Below are 16,972 nucleotides of genomic sequence, written 5' to 3' on the forward strand. Positions count from 1 at the left end.
TATATTTTAATATATATATTAGTAGTATTATTTTATATAGTATTTTATTTTTTCCTTGTTGTCATTCCATTCTCATACTGTTTATTTGTATCCTTGTTTTTATTCTGTTATCGTTCCAATCCTTGTTATTGTCTTTGTCCTTCTAACTGTCTCATCTATTTATATATATATATATATATATATATATATATATAGTCATATTTATTGATATTGTTATTGTCGTGCTGCGGTGATAAATCCCAGATGGGGATCTATAAAGAATTATCTTCTTCTAATTAGCTTGTAGCGGGAGGTTAGCGCCTCCGCCTTACAGCAAGAAGGTCTAGGTTTGATTCCCGTCCTGCATTGGGTGTCCATGTCGTCCCCGTGTCTTTTTTGGTGTAAAGAAGGTCAAGAACATCAGGAAAATCTTGGAATTTAATGAACAATCCTTTTACAAAACATTTCATGTAACACCTCATATTTCCTTAGACGAACGTGTCATTTACTTTTATCATTCACGTGTTTGCATTGCAACGGATCCCACTGATCGTACAAAGACACAAAACTTTAACAAGTAATTGGTATTGAAAAATATAGTAATGCACTTTAAGATTAAATTACACTTATAAAGAAAGGGATTTTTAAACCATTTCCTTATGTGCATATAAAATCTAAATTGAATCCCTGCATGGACCCTACAAACTAAAGAGAGTGCTATTAAATGTATAAGGAAGACAGTATTCACGTGTAAATGTGTAAACTTCATACATGAAACATGCAAACACATACAATATGTACTGAAAATGTATGGAGTTGCATGAACAGTTGGATTCCAACATACTTTTTTGTAATGAAGCTGCTGACTAACATTAAATTGCACATATTCGCTAGCAATTAGCTAGTCGGCTTTTACCGCCGCTTCACTGATTTCTCAGCTATCGGGGAAAGTGGACGCTGTTTGGTTGATCTTATCTCTTCTCAGTTCCTTGCAAGCTGTCATATTTTTCACTGTGATGAGTTTTGTGGTGGCACCGAATATTATATTCCTTAAATACCGAAACATGTTGCAAACACGCCAAGCACGAAGGTTTCCCGTGCGTCTTGGTAAATAAATAGGACGTAGTCAATGTTTCATTGAAAATTCTACACTCTTTAACTACTTTTCTCTGTTTTGATAACAACATTTAGCTAATGAGGGCGTAGCAGGGAGGTGGAGAACAGAGTGGAAACAACGAGCTAACAAGCAGCAGGTGGTGCATTGATAGCGTCTGCTGATTGGTCCGTCTCAGTGATGCGGATTGTCCTCTACTCTGACCAAAATAGGGAAAAATCTTGAATTAAATCAAAAAAATTAATTTTTAACTTTTAAATTATCCTGCGGGCCTGATCGAACCTCCTTGTAGGCCAGTTCCGGCCCGCGGGCCGTATGTTGGACAGGCTTTAGCGCCTTTAGCGCCTTTAGCGCCTTTAGCAACCACAGGAGAACCAGTAGATAAGAAATGAATGAATAAATGACCTGTGTGGTCGCGTTCCTCAGAAGCTGATTGGTTTGAACAGTTCCGTTCAGGGCTTACATTGAACTCTCCTGCTAGCGTAGCATCACCATCAGAGCTTTCACTCAATCAAAATGGAGCCGTGGGTAACAAGGTAGCGTCCGCCCACCTCCCATTATCAGAACCGCGGCGTTCACCAGACAGTCGTCGCTGTTTCCGCCGCCTCCAGAGGAAACCAGCGGGGAGGGGAGCTTGTTTTTTCGCGGCGAGTTCGAAAGGTCGACAGCTTCGAGATTCGAGCCGGAGGGCTCGGCGGAGAGGGTCGCTTCCGTCACGTGCGGTCGTGTTCGGCACGCACGCCGCGATCACCCCGGAGGCTGTTGACATTTTCAACCCGTTTAATTGTGCCGTCCCGGACCTGGACGGGCGCGGCCATTGTTCCCGCTACAAAGCGTAATTAGTTAAAGCTCAGGGAAAGATAAAGCCGGCAGGTACGGAACGCGCCGGGGTCGTCCATCCCGCCGTTCGGGTTGTAATTAAAGTCCACAATGGCTGCTCTGGGATTCCCCCCCCCCTTCAGCTCTGTAATGGACCGTCCCGCCGTTCACCTATAGAACGCTAATATGGGTCCGGAAAAGATGCTCCGTCATGTTTATCCGGATTCCCCCCAAGAGCCGCGCTGGGAAACTAACTTCTGGAAAACTTCTTTTAGCAAAAGCTAGCTTTAATTAGCTTTTGGACGAGAGCTAGCCGGCACCTGTTCCGGTCCGCAGACTAACCCCCGTCAGATACCTGACATCAGGGCCGGGGGTGACCAAACATTTGCAGATGAATATTCATGAAGGCGGAGGAGGCGCCGCTATCCCTCCTAGCATCCAGTCGGGCTCGTTTGAACCACAAGCTGTTCGCGCGAACCCTCAGAGGCCGCGACGCACGTTGAATACAAACTTCTCCGGACGTCATCTGGACACCAGGAGCAGCTTCAACCGTCCTGTCCAACCTCTGTCAGTGAACACCAGGTTCTTGGGCAGCTGGGAAGCTAGCCTGGAAGCAAGCAAAGGGGTTATTATCGTCATTTGGTCACCTAGCGATGCCGCTAGCAGGATGGAGAGCCACGCCGGAGATCTTTTTGGGAATCTGAGCTCGGTGGTTCCATCCTCGGTTGGTTCTTCCGGGTTCCGCAGCCTTCGCGACTTGTTGGAAGTTCGATGCTAGCGACGGAGCTGATGAAGCTCGGCGTGGAGAGAATTCTCAGATGGAGCCACTTAGCTTTGGGATTCGAGTATTATCTGATCGGAGCTGGCCACGTCTGACATCAGCGTCTGAGTTCTCCTCATCTTCTCCTTTGAATGAATGAATGAATGAATGAATTCTGTAAAGGTGGACGTGTCAGTCGATGGAAAGCGTATGGAGGTCGACCGATGTCTCAGATGATGCTAAGCTAACTAGATCACTAGGAAGCTTTGATAGCGAATGGAAAATCAGGAGGACGTTTTGTCCGACTGGCGCCGGTGCGACATTCGTCACATCCTCGGTCGGCGGCGAGCAAACTGAGCCGCGAGCCGGCCGTCGGCGGCGCCTTATTTATACCGCCATCTGTTTTCCCCGTTACAATCCGCCTCGTTTGACGCCGCGTTTTTTTTTTTGTTTTTTTTTTTTTTTCCGCCTGGCTGGTTTGTATCTGAATATTTTGCAAAACAAAGTCAAGAAGCAGCGGCTGATGGTCAGAGAGATGAAGGGATGAATATTGATGAGGCTTCGGGGAATTCCCGAGCCGGAGCGGTATTTGGAATTTAAAATAAAAAAAGAAGAAGAAGAAAGAAGCAGGGGTGGCGGCGGCGGTGGCGGCGGTGGCGGGGGGGAGGGGGTTTCTGAGCACATCAAATCATTTCCACGGCCCACTCAGTCCACGCTGGGCTCCGGGGGAGGAAAAACTGCCTTCTTCAAGTGTGTCTGACAGACCCGCTGTGGATTTACAGAGGTTTTTGTAACCATATTCATTCATTCATTAACAAAAACACTATCCCGGCTGTGATTGGTTCATCCTGGACCAATCACATGTGGTAACATGCCACCATTCAGCCTCTCATTCATACATCATATAGACATACAACCATTCACACACTCTTTTACATCCTATAGAAACATACAACCGTTCATTTATTCATACGTCATATAAACATACAACTATACATTCGTTTGTTCATTTATACGTCATATAAACATGCAACCATTCACTCATTCATTCATTCGTCATATAACATAACTATTCATTCATTCGTTCATTCATACGTCATATAAACATACCACCATTCAGTCATTCATTCATTCATACGTCATATAAACATACAACCATTCATTCATTAATTCACTCATTCATTCATACGTCATATAAACATACAACCATTCACTCACTGTTTTTTACATCCTATAGAAATGTACAACCATGCATTCACTCATTCATACGGAGACACAACCATTCACTCTGTCATTCGCTCCTGTAGAGATACAATAATTCATTCATTCATTCATTCATATGTTACATAGAGACGTACAAACATTCACTCACTCATTCACTCCTCGCTTAAAGACATGGAGCTATTCACTCATTCATATGTCATAAAGAACCATGCAAATATTTAATCATTCATCATATCAACATATAATCAATCACTCATTCATGTCATATTCACTCACTTACACATTGTAAATAAACGTACGACCATTCGTTCACTCATTCATACGTCACACAGAGACACAACCATTCCCTTCTTGTCGTCCTCCTTCCCCTCACCTCTGCTGTGTGTTTTACCCCAGAAATAGCACCCGAAAAAATAACAGCGGTCATGGTGTGTGTGTGTGTGTGTGTGTGTGTGTGTGTGTGTTTCCTGAAACGACAGGGTGGTTATCGTTATTTTCTCCCTTTTTTTTTTTTTTATATCCCTCTTAACAAATTCACCAAGTGTTCAGACTCCAGATTTATCCTTAGCTTTTAGCTTTTAGCTAGCGTGCTATTCGCGGCGCTTACCTCCCGACTCCCAGCGCCGTCGGTTAAGAGACGGCGTGTTTATTTTGTATATTTTTTTTCAACATGTTACATAGCATATTTAGCGAACGCGTTTCCCCTGATTTCCCGCCAAGCTTCGCCGATTCTTGGCGAGCCGTCAAGCGGCTGCCCCCCCCCTCCTCTCGGCGACGCCATCTGAAGACTGTTAGACGCTTAAACACCTTTTTCTGCTAATTTAATCTCACTTTAACAGCGGTGAAACGTCACCTCGCAAAACCCGGCATCGCGGATGTTCTTTCTTCTAAAATCGATCGATTATCCGGACTGATATTGTCGAAACAACTCCAGGAGTACAAAACAGTATAAATAAACGAATGAAATAAATAAAAACAATGTGTACATATATAGGCCGCACTAAGCCACAGGTGTCCACGCTGTAACATGAGATATTTACACACTTTTTTTTTTTTTTTAACTTTTAATTAAAAACATACAGGTAACATCCACAAATATGTACTTGAAATGCTTTTTTTTTTCTGAACACACACTTAGTTTCAGGAGACACACACGAATCCATCTGTCACAATTTGTCTCTAAGCTCTCTATTACGTCTGTGTGTGTGTGTGTGTGTTTGTGTAGTGGGATGAAACTGGAATAGAAAAATACCATCCGCTGTATTTATAAAAAGTCAGCTAAAAAAAAAAAAATGTCAGTGCAGTCAAGTAGCTGTACTTAGTATTTCTAAGGTACGTGTAGTACCTATTCTATTCCTGAATAACATCTATTGTCCTTTGCAGTAAAAGTACATGACTTTAACAGATTTACTACAAAACAAGATTGGATTTTTTTTACATGCTACTTGCAGTACCTGTCGTACAACCCAATGCAGTATTACTGTCATTTCTGGACTATTGGGCGCACCTGAATATAAGCCGCAGTGTCTGAAAATAACAAAATAAATATGTGTACATATACAGGCCGCACTTGTCTATAAGTCGCAGGTGTCCACGTTGTACCATGAGATATTTAGCTCGCTAGCACCCCCAAAATTCCAAACATTAGCCGCATCGTCGTTTAAGCCGCAGTGAAAACGTAGCGGCTTATAGTAGGGAAATCACCCTTTTCTGTTAATTAGCTTTAGCTTCTCATCGCTGGTCCTGGAAATGACAAGAATCTCCGGCCTTTTTTTTTTCTTTTCTTGCCTTTTTTTTTTTTTACAAAGACGCTCCCGGTTGCTTAGCTCCGGCGTTTACAGCCGCTCGGCGAGTAGCAACTATCTCTCTTTCCTCAAAAACACCCCGGCGGCAGCCTCCCCCTCTCTCCATCCTATTTTTTTTTTTTTGGTGGTGTTATTATAGCAAGGTTAATCTGTAGCTGGAGGCTTTTTCAGATAATCCGGTATTGTCCAGGAGCCACACTGCATTACGGTAAACAACAGCCCTTTCCTCGGAGTCGTATTATTCGGGATTACCGCCATTGGATGGGGTTTTCGGTGTGAATGAAGCGGGAGGAGACGGAGACAGACATCGGCAGCGGACGGGATCCGCAAAAACGCTCCGCACGCCGCCGCGACTTAGCGTTACATCGTTAGCGACGATGCGCTAATTACACTGTCACATCCATCGACGGCCCCCCGGAGGGTCGATGGGAACAAACACCGTCGGCGTTTCCCGGGAACGCCAGGTCAGTTCCCGCAGAGCGAGGTTTGATTGGTCGTGAGGCGGTACGGGAGTAGAAGGGTCAAAATCAACCGATTGTTTATCCCGCGGTCTCTTGAATCTGGAATGATGTCAGAACCGATTGTAGAGGAGCGGGCGGACGGGATACTTCGGTTTCCGTGGACGCTTCGCCGAAACCCAAAGGCGTGATGCTAACCTGGTTTTGTTGTTTTTCATTTTATAACAAAAAGATTTCCACGCATAGCCGGGTCGCTGTGCGCTTTTCGGCTTCCGTCGGCGAGGAAAACTACTTTTGTGAGAGGTTTCGTCGTCCCTTTTGGCAAAAAGCGAGCGGCGTTGGCTTGTTAGCGCCGGTTCTCGCTAGCTTCTCAAGAGCGGCGAAGGATCCCCGGAGGCGAGATGTCAGACTGTTTGGCGCTTCTGGGAAATATCTCCCTAAAAACGGACGTCTGCAAAAAAAAAAAAAAAAAAAAAAAAAAAAAAGAATCACAGCGACTTCAGAACGAGGCGTTAGCCTGTTAGCATCGCGGCTCTATCGCCGCCGGGAAGCGAATTAGCCTCGATCGATATCTGATTACCCAACCGTTGGATGCGAAGCGAAGATTCTGACAATCAGATCTCATTTCCATGCGGTTCTTCCTCCGTCTTATCTGGATCTGCATCTTCCTCCACATCCTACTGTCAGTCTGCGGATCTGCGGAGCGTTTTGTTTTTATTATTTTTTTTTATTTGTCTTCATCCCGAACGCATCAACAAAACGAGCAGCGGAGGAAGAAAATCTAAAAAAAGCTTCTGGACTCCCTGAGATTTGGTTTTAAATAAAAAAAAAAATTAAAAAAAAAATAAAATAAATAAAATTTTATTTTTTTTAAATAAAAAAATAAAAAAAAAATTAAAAAAAAAAATGCAAGGGGCGCCGTTTCCGACGGAAGGAAACGCGAAGAAGAAAAATGGAGGCGCGGCGCCGCCTGCCCTTTAAGAAAACATTGACTCAGCGTAAGCGGAGCTGGACGTCTGAACTGGGGTCGATAAAAAAGAAAAATAAAATAAAAGAAAAAAAAAACACATCATCGGCCGCCGCCGCCGCCGAAGGTGTGTGTGATATTAAGCACAAGACGATTCCAGCATGCGTGTGTGTGTGTGTGTGTGTGTGTGCCGGCAACACGGCATTGTGTAATAATGCTTGATGAACGAGGAATCTCCTTGGCTGACAGAGGTTCCCATTAACATGTATGGCTTGGCTCCACACACACACACACACACACACACACACACACACACACACACTGCATGTAGGTAATCAATGGGATGATTTATCAGCGTCTGCTCTGAGACCACGGGGATTGAAAAGCCACAGAGCCTTCGGGTTGCAGATGCGGAGGATTTTCGTCGCAGCTAAATGCTAAACGCCGACTTTGTTTCACCCGGAGGAAATAAGATTTTTTTTTTTTTTTTTTTTTTTTTTTTTTGTATTGTTGTTTTTCATGACATCCGGCAGATTGAGACGGGCGAGCATAATCGCGTTTTCGGGACAAATTGGCTTCTGTCACGAATCGCGAGATTAAAATCGAAAAGAAATAAAAGAGGCGAAAGGATGCGGATGAAACAATAACAACAAAAACAATAGCAAATTACGCTATATTATATAAATATCGCTAAGAAACACTGGCGAAAACACAAAGTTGCATGACGGCAAGCTAAGGCTAACCGGTCTCATGCTGACGAGTATAAATGTGATATTGTGTGTGTGTGTGTGAGTGACCTGAACCCCGCACACACACTCCCGTTAATTATCTTGATCGAGCCGGGCTCGACTATCCGCCGCTAGCTCGCTCGCGCTGATGCCGACTCGTTATCGTCGATCCGCCGGACCGAGTGTCCCACTCATAGCCGCGGCTAAATAAAGATGAAGTGTAACGGCTGCCATGGCAACAGGTGGGCTGCAGGTCCTGCGCTCCGTTTCGAAAAGGTTTTTTCCAAGTCAGACGTACGCCCGGTTCGACAAAACCGCCCGCCGAGATAAAGCGAACGCCGCTTTCCCGGGAGGAGGTGGACCCGGGTGCCGCTCCTCCTGAGGGACTCGTGCTCCTTCCTCGGCCAGATGGGGTTCGCCGCCCCTCCGGCGAGCTCCTACCCGGCGGGTTACGCCCTTGAACGCCTCTGACAGGAGGCGCCAAGGAGGCTCCTCATCAACCCGCTGACTCCTTTTGACACCAAGGATCTACCCCGACCTTTCCCCAGATGTTAGCGCCGATCTCTAAGGCTAAGCTAAGGCTAAGCTAAGGCTAAGAGGACGCTTACTTGACCAGCGGTCGACCGATGGTTCTTGCTCTTCTTTGCTTGTAAACAAGTTGTACCTGTAATATTACATTACATTTGGCAGACGCTTTTATCCAAAGCGACTTACAATAGAGGACATAAGGACTGCAAATAACACTTGCAAATACAAGATGCACAGGAAATATACAGAACAGTAAGCTTGGGTTTTTTTGTTTTTTTTTGTTTGTTTTTTTTTGACAAAGACATACACAAACGTACACACACACACACTGCATAGCCTAACTTGGTTCCTAACCTGATCTGGGGCATCAGCGCAGTAAAAAGTCCGGGAAGAGAATAGTTTTTATCTGTTTCTTGAAGGTTGAGAGAGACGATGCTGGTTTTGTTGCTTCCGGAAGTTTGTTCCACCACTGAGGTAGAAGAACTGAGAACAGTTTTGCCTGAGATCGCTCAGATCAGGGGTGTCAAACTCATTTCTCATGGCAGCTACATACGGCCCAGGTCGATGTCAAGTGGGCCGGACCATTAAAATAATAGCATATTCAACAATAAATAACCAAAATATCATGTCTTTCCTCTTTTTTGGTGTAAAGAAGTACAAGGACATTAGAAAATCTTGGAATTTAATGACCAATCCCTTTACATAACATTTCATGTAACACCTCATATTTCCTTAGACAAACGTGTCATTTACTTTTATCATTCACGTGTTTGCATTGCAACGGATCCCACTGATCGTACAAAGACACAAAACTTTAACAAGTAATTGGTATTGAAAAATATAGTAATGCACTTTAAGATTAAATGAGACATATAAAGAAAGGGATTTTTAAACCATTTACACATGTGCATATAAAATCTAAATTGAATCCCTGCATGGACCCTACAAACTAAAGAGAGTGCTATTAAATGTATAAGGAAGACAGTATTCACGTGTAAATGTGTAAACGTCATCCATGAAACATGCAAACTCATACAGCACATACTGAAAATGTACGGAGTTGCATGAACAGTAGAATTCCATCATACTCGTTTGTAGTGAAGCTGGTGACTTAACTTTAAATTGCATATATTTGCTAGCAATTAGCTAGCTGGCTTTTACCGCTGCGTCACTGATTTCTCGGCTCAGGGTGAAAGTGGACGCTGTTTCCTCAGACCCGCCAGCGATTGGTTGATCTTATCTCTTCTCAGTTTTCTTTACAAGCTGTCATATTTTTCACTGTGATGAGTCTCGCGGTGGCGCCGTATATTATATTCCTTGAATACCGAAACTTGTTGCAAACACGCCAAGCACGAAGGTTTCCCGTGCGTCTCCGTAAATAAATAGGACGTAGTCAATGTTTCATTGAAAATTCTACACTCTTTAACTACTTTTCTCTATCTTAATAACGACATTTTGGCTAATGAGGGCGTAGCGGGGAGGCGGAGAACAGGGTAGTAAAACGTGCTAACAAGCAGCAGGTGGTGCATTGATAACGTCTGCTGATTGGTCCGTCTCAGTGATGCGGATTGTCGTCTACTCCGACCAAAATAGTGAAAAATCTTGAATTCAATTTTTCACTTTAAAATTATCCTGCGGGCCTGATCGAACCTCCTTGCGGGCCAGTTCCGGCCCGCGGGCCGTATGTTTGACACCCCTGGCTTAGAACGAGCAAAATACTTCACTACTTCTGTTTACGTGACGACAACATGGCCTCTGTTTCGGCGCGCGGTAATATATCATCGCGGGACGGCGGTAAAAATGAACGGGTGACTGAGTGGACAAGACGTAGAGGCCCGGAGGTTCGCAAACAAGGCTTGTTTTTGTTTTGGAGGGTCGGAGCTGCCAAGCCGCCGCCGTCGCCGCCCGGCTGTCAAAGCGCTCGGAGATACAGCCCATAAATAACCGGTATAAATGTTAACGTGCGACATGATCCCCCGTCCCCGTCCATCTCATCGGCGTCCATCTTCTGCCGGGAGCCGGGATCGCAAAGGGTGACCGAAATCGCCCTGACACGCCGCGCGACCGCCACATCCTGACGATGATGTCACTAACCGAAATACGGCCGCCTGGATTTTTTAAAGATGGCCGCCGATCGAGATCGACGAAACGTCGTTTAAAAAGTGACTGTTTTTCGGGGGCTCTTTATCTTCGAGGCCCGACGCCATTTTTGTTTAATTTTGACCCAAAAACCGAGGCGGTGATGTTCTCCGCCTTCCGAGCAGCGGCGGTGTTTTATCTTAAATCCCTTTGCGGTGCTTTTCCACAACAGGATTGGGATGGGAAGTGTTTGTTTGGCGCTAAAGACGTTACGGCGGCGGCTGTATTTTTCTTTTCTATTGTTTCTGATGGAATTCTGGGTGGATCTCATTTTGCTCACAAACCACAGGTGGCTGCAGTTTGTCAGGTTTAGCTCCTCGCCGATACGACCAGCGCTAACGGCGCCGTCTGCCTTTTATCTGAGTCTATGGGGAAGAGCAGATGGTTGCATCTGTGTGTGTGTGTGTGTGTGTGTGTGTGTGTGTGTGTGTGTTTGCGCAGGGTAAAGGTGGCAATGGGGCAATTTGAACCGTTAAGTTATTCTGAACCTAAATTGTCCTTAGGTGTGAATGATGGGTTGGATGTCTCTGTGTGTGGCCGGCGATGATTGACAGGTGACTAGAATAAGCCCCGCCTCTCACCCCCCAGTGTGCTCTGATTGGCTGCAGCCAGCAAGCACCATTTTCATTTGTTTAATAAATTCATTTATGTAAATGTTTGCCTTTGAATACACAGATGCAGCTGATATGATTTTGATTTAATTTAATTTAATTTAATTTAATCTTTTTTTATTTTATTTTATTTTATTTTATTTCATTTTATTTTATTTTATGACGCGTTCTCAGACATGCTTTTCTGCTGCAACTTTAAACACATTTTGTTTTTGTTTCTCTTGGTATTTAAATTGTATTTTAATGCCATTGAATTATTTCCAGTTCATTTTAATAAATGTATGGATTTAATGAATTAATTTTATTCTAAGTTTATTGTAATTTTTTGACTTTAAACTCATAACTTGACTATTCATAATAAATGCACATCTATATGTAATATTAAATGATGTTGAGATTGGAAAAAAGATGTGGAAAAAAGTAGAAAATGGCACACACACACACACACACACACACACACACACACACACACACACACACGTAAATCATTCATTTCTCTTTATATCCTCTGGGTCGTCTAACCTCTATCCCTTTTCTCCTGCAGCTCAGCGGATGACAAGTTTCGCTGGAACAACCAAGGTAACGTTTCTTCTGCCGTCGTACGCGTTCACCAGAAGAATAACAGCACGGGGAACACACACACACACACACACACACACACACACACACACACACACACACACAAACTATTAAGCGCCATTGAGATGTAACATTCTTGTCTCTCTAATGCCTCGGTTTTCGCCGCTGACGGACGAGCAAAGGTCACACACATCATTTGCATGTAATTCTTCAGACGTGGGGTCGGAGGCGGCGTCCGTGGAGAAGACGGCGAGAATCAACACGCGCCGTGGCGTTCGGCGAGTGGGAGGCCACGAAAATAAATAAATGAAATAAATAACCCCCAACTCCTCAACCCCCCCCCCCCCCTTTTTGATCCGGTCGTCATTAAAAACCCGTCGCTGTCGGATCAAACAGGTTTAAAGATGAGAGTCGGGGCAGCCGGGGCGGGGAAGGGGGGGGCGGATCTGCCGCCGCCGCCGCCGCCGCACGCCAACCAGAAATGCACGACCGCCGCCAATTGAAGTCGATCAAATAGTCAGCTCTAATCCGCCATGCTAAAACCTCTGGCCGCGGCACTGGGTGGCCAGATTAGCGCTCCACCTAAGACCGGCTAATAAGGGTTTTCCCTCGCCCCCCCCCCCTCCGCACCCTCGCCGGTGTCCATGACGCCGGCCCTGTTATCGCACCCCCTCCTCCAACACCGTATCTCGCCACAGGATTATCGTCCCGGCCCGACCCCGGGGCCGTCCGTTTACACCGCCGCCGCCGCCGCCGGACGCAGGCGTTTTTCATTTTTACCCGCCAGGAATTGATTGAGGTCCGTAATTCCGAAGCTCCCTCGCAAGGTTAAAATGCAATTAACCTTAAAATCTGCCCCCCCCCCTCCTCCTCATCCGGGGCCTTCCTCTGTTTTGGAGTAAACACCTTCGGGCCGCCGTGTAAATAAAATGAAAGCGGCGGTCTAATCCGCCGGCTCCTGCCCGGTCCTCCCTGTCGTCGTTAACGGTCCGGTGACATCATCAGCTCAGGGCCAATGGCTGCGGCGGGGGATGGAAAAGAACATTTTTCTTGGTACAAAATTCATAAGACCAACCGGGTTTTACTTTGAAAAAACGACTGTTTCCGCCTTCGCCGTAATTACGAGGCATTTCGCACATCGGCTACCACAAGCTAGCCCCCGGAAAAAGAAAGAGCCGGAAACGAGCAAACGATGAAACCGCAGAAGTGACGCAGACCGCCGGAGATAAGAAAATATCAAAATTCCGACCCAAGTTACGGGTTCATCGCAAAAGGCGATACACAAGTTCAGCGCTCGCAATTTGCAGTGAACGGCGAGCTAATGAAGCTAGCCTGTTAATTGGCTGGAAATGCTAACACAATTCGTCACCTGTTTAGTAGTGGTACTGACTCTACATAAAATTAAAAAAAAATTAAAAAATCATTTCTTAATGATTCGTAAACAAAGGCTACGCCGATGGATTGCTGTCCATCCCAAAAAATGTATCTTTTTCAAGTACTTGCATAGCACTATTAAAATTGGAGCTGGGATACAGTTAGCACGGTTAGCTTCGTGCAGAACAGTCATTAATACTCGCACAGAATACTATTATTAGATTTAAAATTTAATGGCTCTTGAACGGCTGTGGTCTCACACGGCGGTCTGACATATGGCCGACCCGGGGCGAGGTCGCACCCGAGCGCGGTCGCCACCCCGGTGGTTGCGAGGAAGCCGCGGGCGAGCTATAATTACGGCGGCGGCGGCTCGTCCGCTGTGTGTCCACCGCACAATATGGCCGCTTGAAGGTGAACGAGTACGCGCTTAATAGACTGAGCCGAGGCGGGGACGGGGGGGGGGGGGGGGGGGGGCAGCGGAGGCAGCCTGAGGCCGAGTCTTTTTTCTTATTTGGACACGAGTACGGACACGCGGCGTTGCCCTCCATCGCTAACGTTCCCCTCCCTCGCTAACGTTCCCCTCCCTCGCTAACGTTCCCCCGTTTCCTGTGTTTGCTTCTACAGACGGACAGAAGGACATCGAGGAGGAGCTGACGACTGGCCTGGAGCTGGTGGACTCCTGCATCCGGTCCCTGCAGGAGTCCGGCATCCTGGACTCGCAGGACTCGGGAGACAGTAAGAGCTTGAATGGGGCGGGCGGGAAAACCGGAAACGACTATAAATGGTAACGGTTATTAGAAACGATGTCACCACCCCCCTCCCCCTCCCCCGTTCGTCCGGGTGAACCCCGATTCTGATTGGCTCCCGTGTTGAGCCCACGCCGGAACCCCGTCGGGAGGCAGGCAGAAACCCGGCGGGTTTGATATGCTAATCCGGCCCTCGCCGCGGAGTCAGCGGGCTCGCTGCTCGGCGAGGAGGGGGGGCACATGAAAGTGCAGCGAACATGAAAGGGGGGAAATAAAAACACAAAACACGGCGGCGCTCGCCGAGGTCTAATCGCACATCTGATGAGGACGAGAGACAAAGGGAGACGATGAAGCGCCGCCGCCGCCGCCGCCATCTTTGTGAGATTTGACTTTCAAGGTAAAAGACGCGGGGAGGGTTGTGATTGACAGCGGGTCCCAACACAAGCGTGTTGTCATGTCCGCTAGAACTACGTTCACTTTCACTTTCACTTTCACTTTCACTTTCACTTGCGTTACAATAGAGTCGCATCTGAATATGTCTATGCATGCTAAGACTTAAGCCCCGCCCACCCGTGGGGTCGGGACTCTTAAGCCCCTCCCACCTGACCAGTGGCTAGCCCGGACGCTAGCAAACGCTCGGTCCAGTTAGATGTTCCAGCAGGTGGTCACTCGCTTGCTAGTAGCTAACACAGGAGCGTCAGCATCAATAACAATAATAGCCCCCTCCGGCCACCCCACCTCCACTCTAGCCTCTAGATCATTTTTAAATCTTTAATTTCTTTTATTGGTACATTCCTTTTCTAATCACATTAAATCCCCTTGTGGCGATTTTTCACGAGGGGTCGGGATGTATTCTTTAAATTAAATCGTAAAGTAAAGAGCCGCCCCCTCCCCTCCGCCACCCCCGTTTCCCCCGATGGTTTGTTCCAAAAGTTCGCATCAGCAGGAAAACGCTGTATTTTTCCACCCTGCCGCTAAAACAAAGAAATATAGTTAGCTACTGTAGTTGCTTCCTAATTTGGGATTTTTTGATTGGTCGACAGCGCTGGAATAGCATAGCGCTCGCTACGCTAAACGCACAAACAATGGAGGACGTCTTGGCGTTGCTGGACTCGCTGCTCAATCTGTGACTTCATGCTAGCAGCCATGCTAACATGTTTAGCATGTTTAGCATCAGCGGGTGGACACCCGAGTCCTCTGTCCTCCCCCGCCGCCACATTTCCCAGCGTCTGGCGCGGGAAACGCCGGCCTGAGAAGCTTTCCAGACACAAGGTTGATGTTTGACCGCTAATATGTTCGATGTTTGACATGCTAATAAGGGACGCTCCTGGTCTCCGCACCCATTTTGGACTCCACGCGCCGAGTTTTCTTAACGTCGGCGCGCGTGACATCCAATCCAAATAATACCTGAAAATTTCACAGGAATGTAAAGCAGGAGATTACAGCGCTGCAGGAACCCGAAATGTATAAATAATCCCCCTTAAAGCCTCCTCTCCCCCATCTCCCATCCCTTCCCGCAGACACGTAGAGGGGTGTTGTTGTGCACCCTCCTTCCCTCCCGTGCACGAAAACACGACACCAAACAGTCAGAGCGGCGGCGGAAGTCAAGCTGCTGAGTAGATTAGCTCGCCGCGCTGCCGCGGCCTCCATGCTTCACGCTGCCTGCTAGGGGGTTGTTTGCTAGTCTGCATGCTAATCGGCGTGCGCGCGCGGCTGGCAGGTTTGGTGCCTGAGCGCTCGTGCGTGCGTGCATGTGTACGTGTGTGTGTGTGTGTTCATATACGTGCCTGTCCAGACAGGAAGGGGGGGGCGCGTCTGAAAATAGACAGGCGGTGAAATATTTAAATGTGTCAATAGAGAACGCCAGTCACGGCGCCAAAGGAAAGCCACTCAACTTTTCTCTTTAGTGTGTGTGTGTGTGTGTGTGTGTGTGTGTGTGCGTGTGTGTGTTTGACAGGAAGTGAGGAATCAGGGCGGGTAAGGCATGTTGGCAGGTGGATGTAGTGCACCTGTGTGTGTGTGTGTGCGTCCATCCAAATCTGATATTGAACTACATTTGGGAGACATTTTTATGGCATCCAGTTTTACCATCACACACACACACACACACACACACCACTAACCCACTCACTCACTCGCTCACTCGAGATGGAATCATTGGAGCCTTCAGTGTTTGCCATCAGAGTAATAATGTATTTATGAGCTCCTCACACACACACACACACACACACACACACACACACATGCATATGTGCACAAAGAGCCCGCAGATGTTTTGCCACTTTAGGTGTGTTCCATGGCAGTGAAGGGAATCTTGGTGTGCGACTTTGTGTGTGTGTGTGTGTGTGTGTATGTGTGTGCACGAATCCATCTGAAACAGGTACGTCTTCCATTTCCCCCAAACGTGCACGTCTGCACCCCAGAGACGAGGCGATATTGGACGGACGGGGGGGGCGACGACCCAGTAAACCCCCCCCATCCCACGTGGAACCCCGTGCTTAATAATGCAGGCTCTCCTCAGGAGCTTCTCGGCACGGAGACGCTTTTCACCCGCAGAACGTGGCGTTCTTCCTCCCTCGCCGCGTCCACAACGCCGCTGAGTTCGGTTAATAATCACCAGCAACATCTCAAGCTCATCAGAATGAAAATGTTTAAAAGCCAACACAACTTACACATTCATTTTGCATTTCGTCTTTTTTTTTGGGTTTTCGTTTTCCCACCGCCGGAGTGGAACGCCAAGGCCGAGCCGAGCCGAGCCGAGCCGGGTCCGAGAGAGAGATAGAGTTGTGTCTGCAATTAGATCTTTTGATGAGCCTCATCATCACCACCATCCCCAAAAGTGAATTAATGGAAGGGGGTTGCATCAAAAATTCATCAGGACTAATAAGCGAGCTGGGAGAGCTTTGGCTGGCGCTCAGGCGCTCGCCGCTCCTCGCCGCTTGGGAACGTTCTCGCCACATCGGCGGGAGAGCCAAGGAAGGCCGGGGTTCGTCGAGGTTCGCCACGTGCGGATGGCGTAAACACGGAGGAGCGGCGAAGCGTGTTATGTCAATATGTGGCAGCGCACACGTGTGTGTGTGTGTGTGTCAGTTTCGGAGGCAGTTCTGTCACTGCAAAGTGAGGAATTACCGTAATGGGTGG

The 16,972-nt window shown here is 47.1% G+C and overlaps 1 protein-coding gene across 9 annotated transcripts in view; it reads left to right on the forward strand.

Moving 5' to 3' along the window:
• Positions 1-16,972, forward strand: part of ctnnd2b (catenin (cadherin-associated protein), delta 2b) — a 120,459-nt gene that overhangs the window by 48,668 nt on the left and 54,819 nt on the right. For 8 of the 9 annotated variants that reach the window (XM_086171861.1, XM_086171864.1, XM_086171866.1 and 5 more), the window contains 2 exons: positions 11,677-11,711; positions 13,710-13,820. The exons of the other annotated variant lie outside the window; for it this stretch is intronic. In XM_086171861.1, the coding sequence (XP_086027987.1) occupies positions 11,677-11,711; positions 13,710-13,820 (146 nt within the window). The remainder of the gene's footprint in view (positions 1-11,676; positions 11,712-13,709; positions 13,821-16,972) is intronic. 9 annotated transcript variants of the gene reach the window in all.

This window comes from Fistularia commersonii, chromosome 25 (assembly GCF_037954325.1).
Source record: "Fistularia commersonii isolate RoL2024-O1a breed Wild chromosome 25, RoL_Fcom_v1.0, whole genome shotgun sequence".
Taxonomy (NCBI): Eukaryota; Metazoa; Chordata; class Actinopteri; order Syngnathiformes; family Fistulariidae; genus Fistularia; species Fistularia commersonii.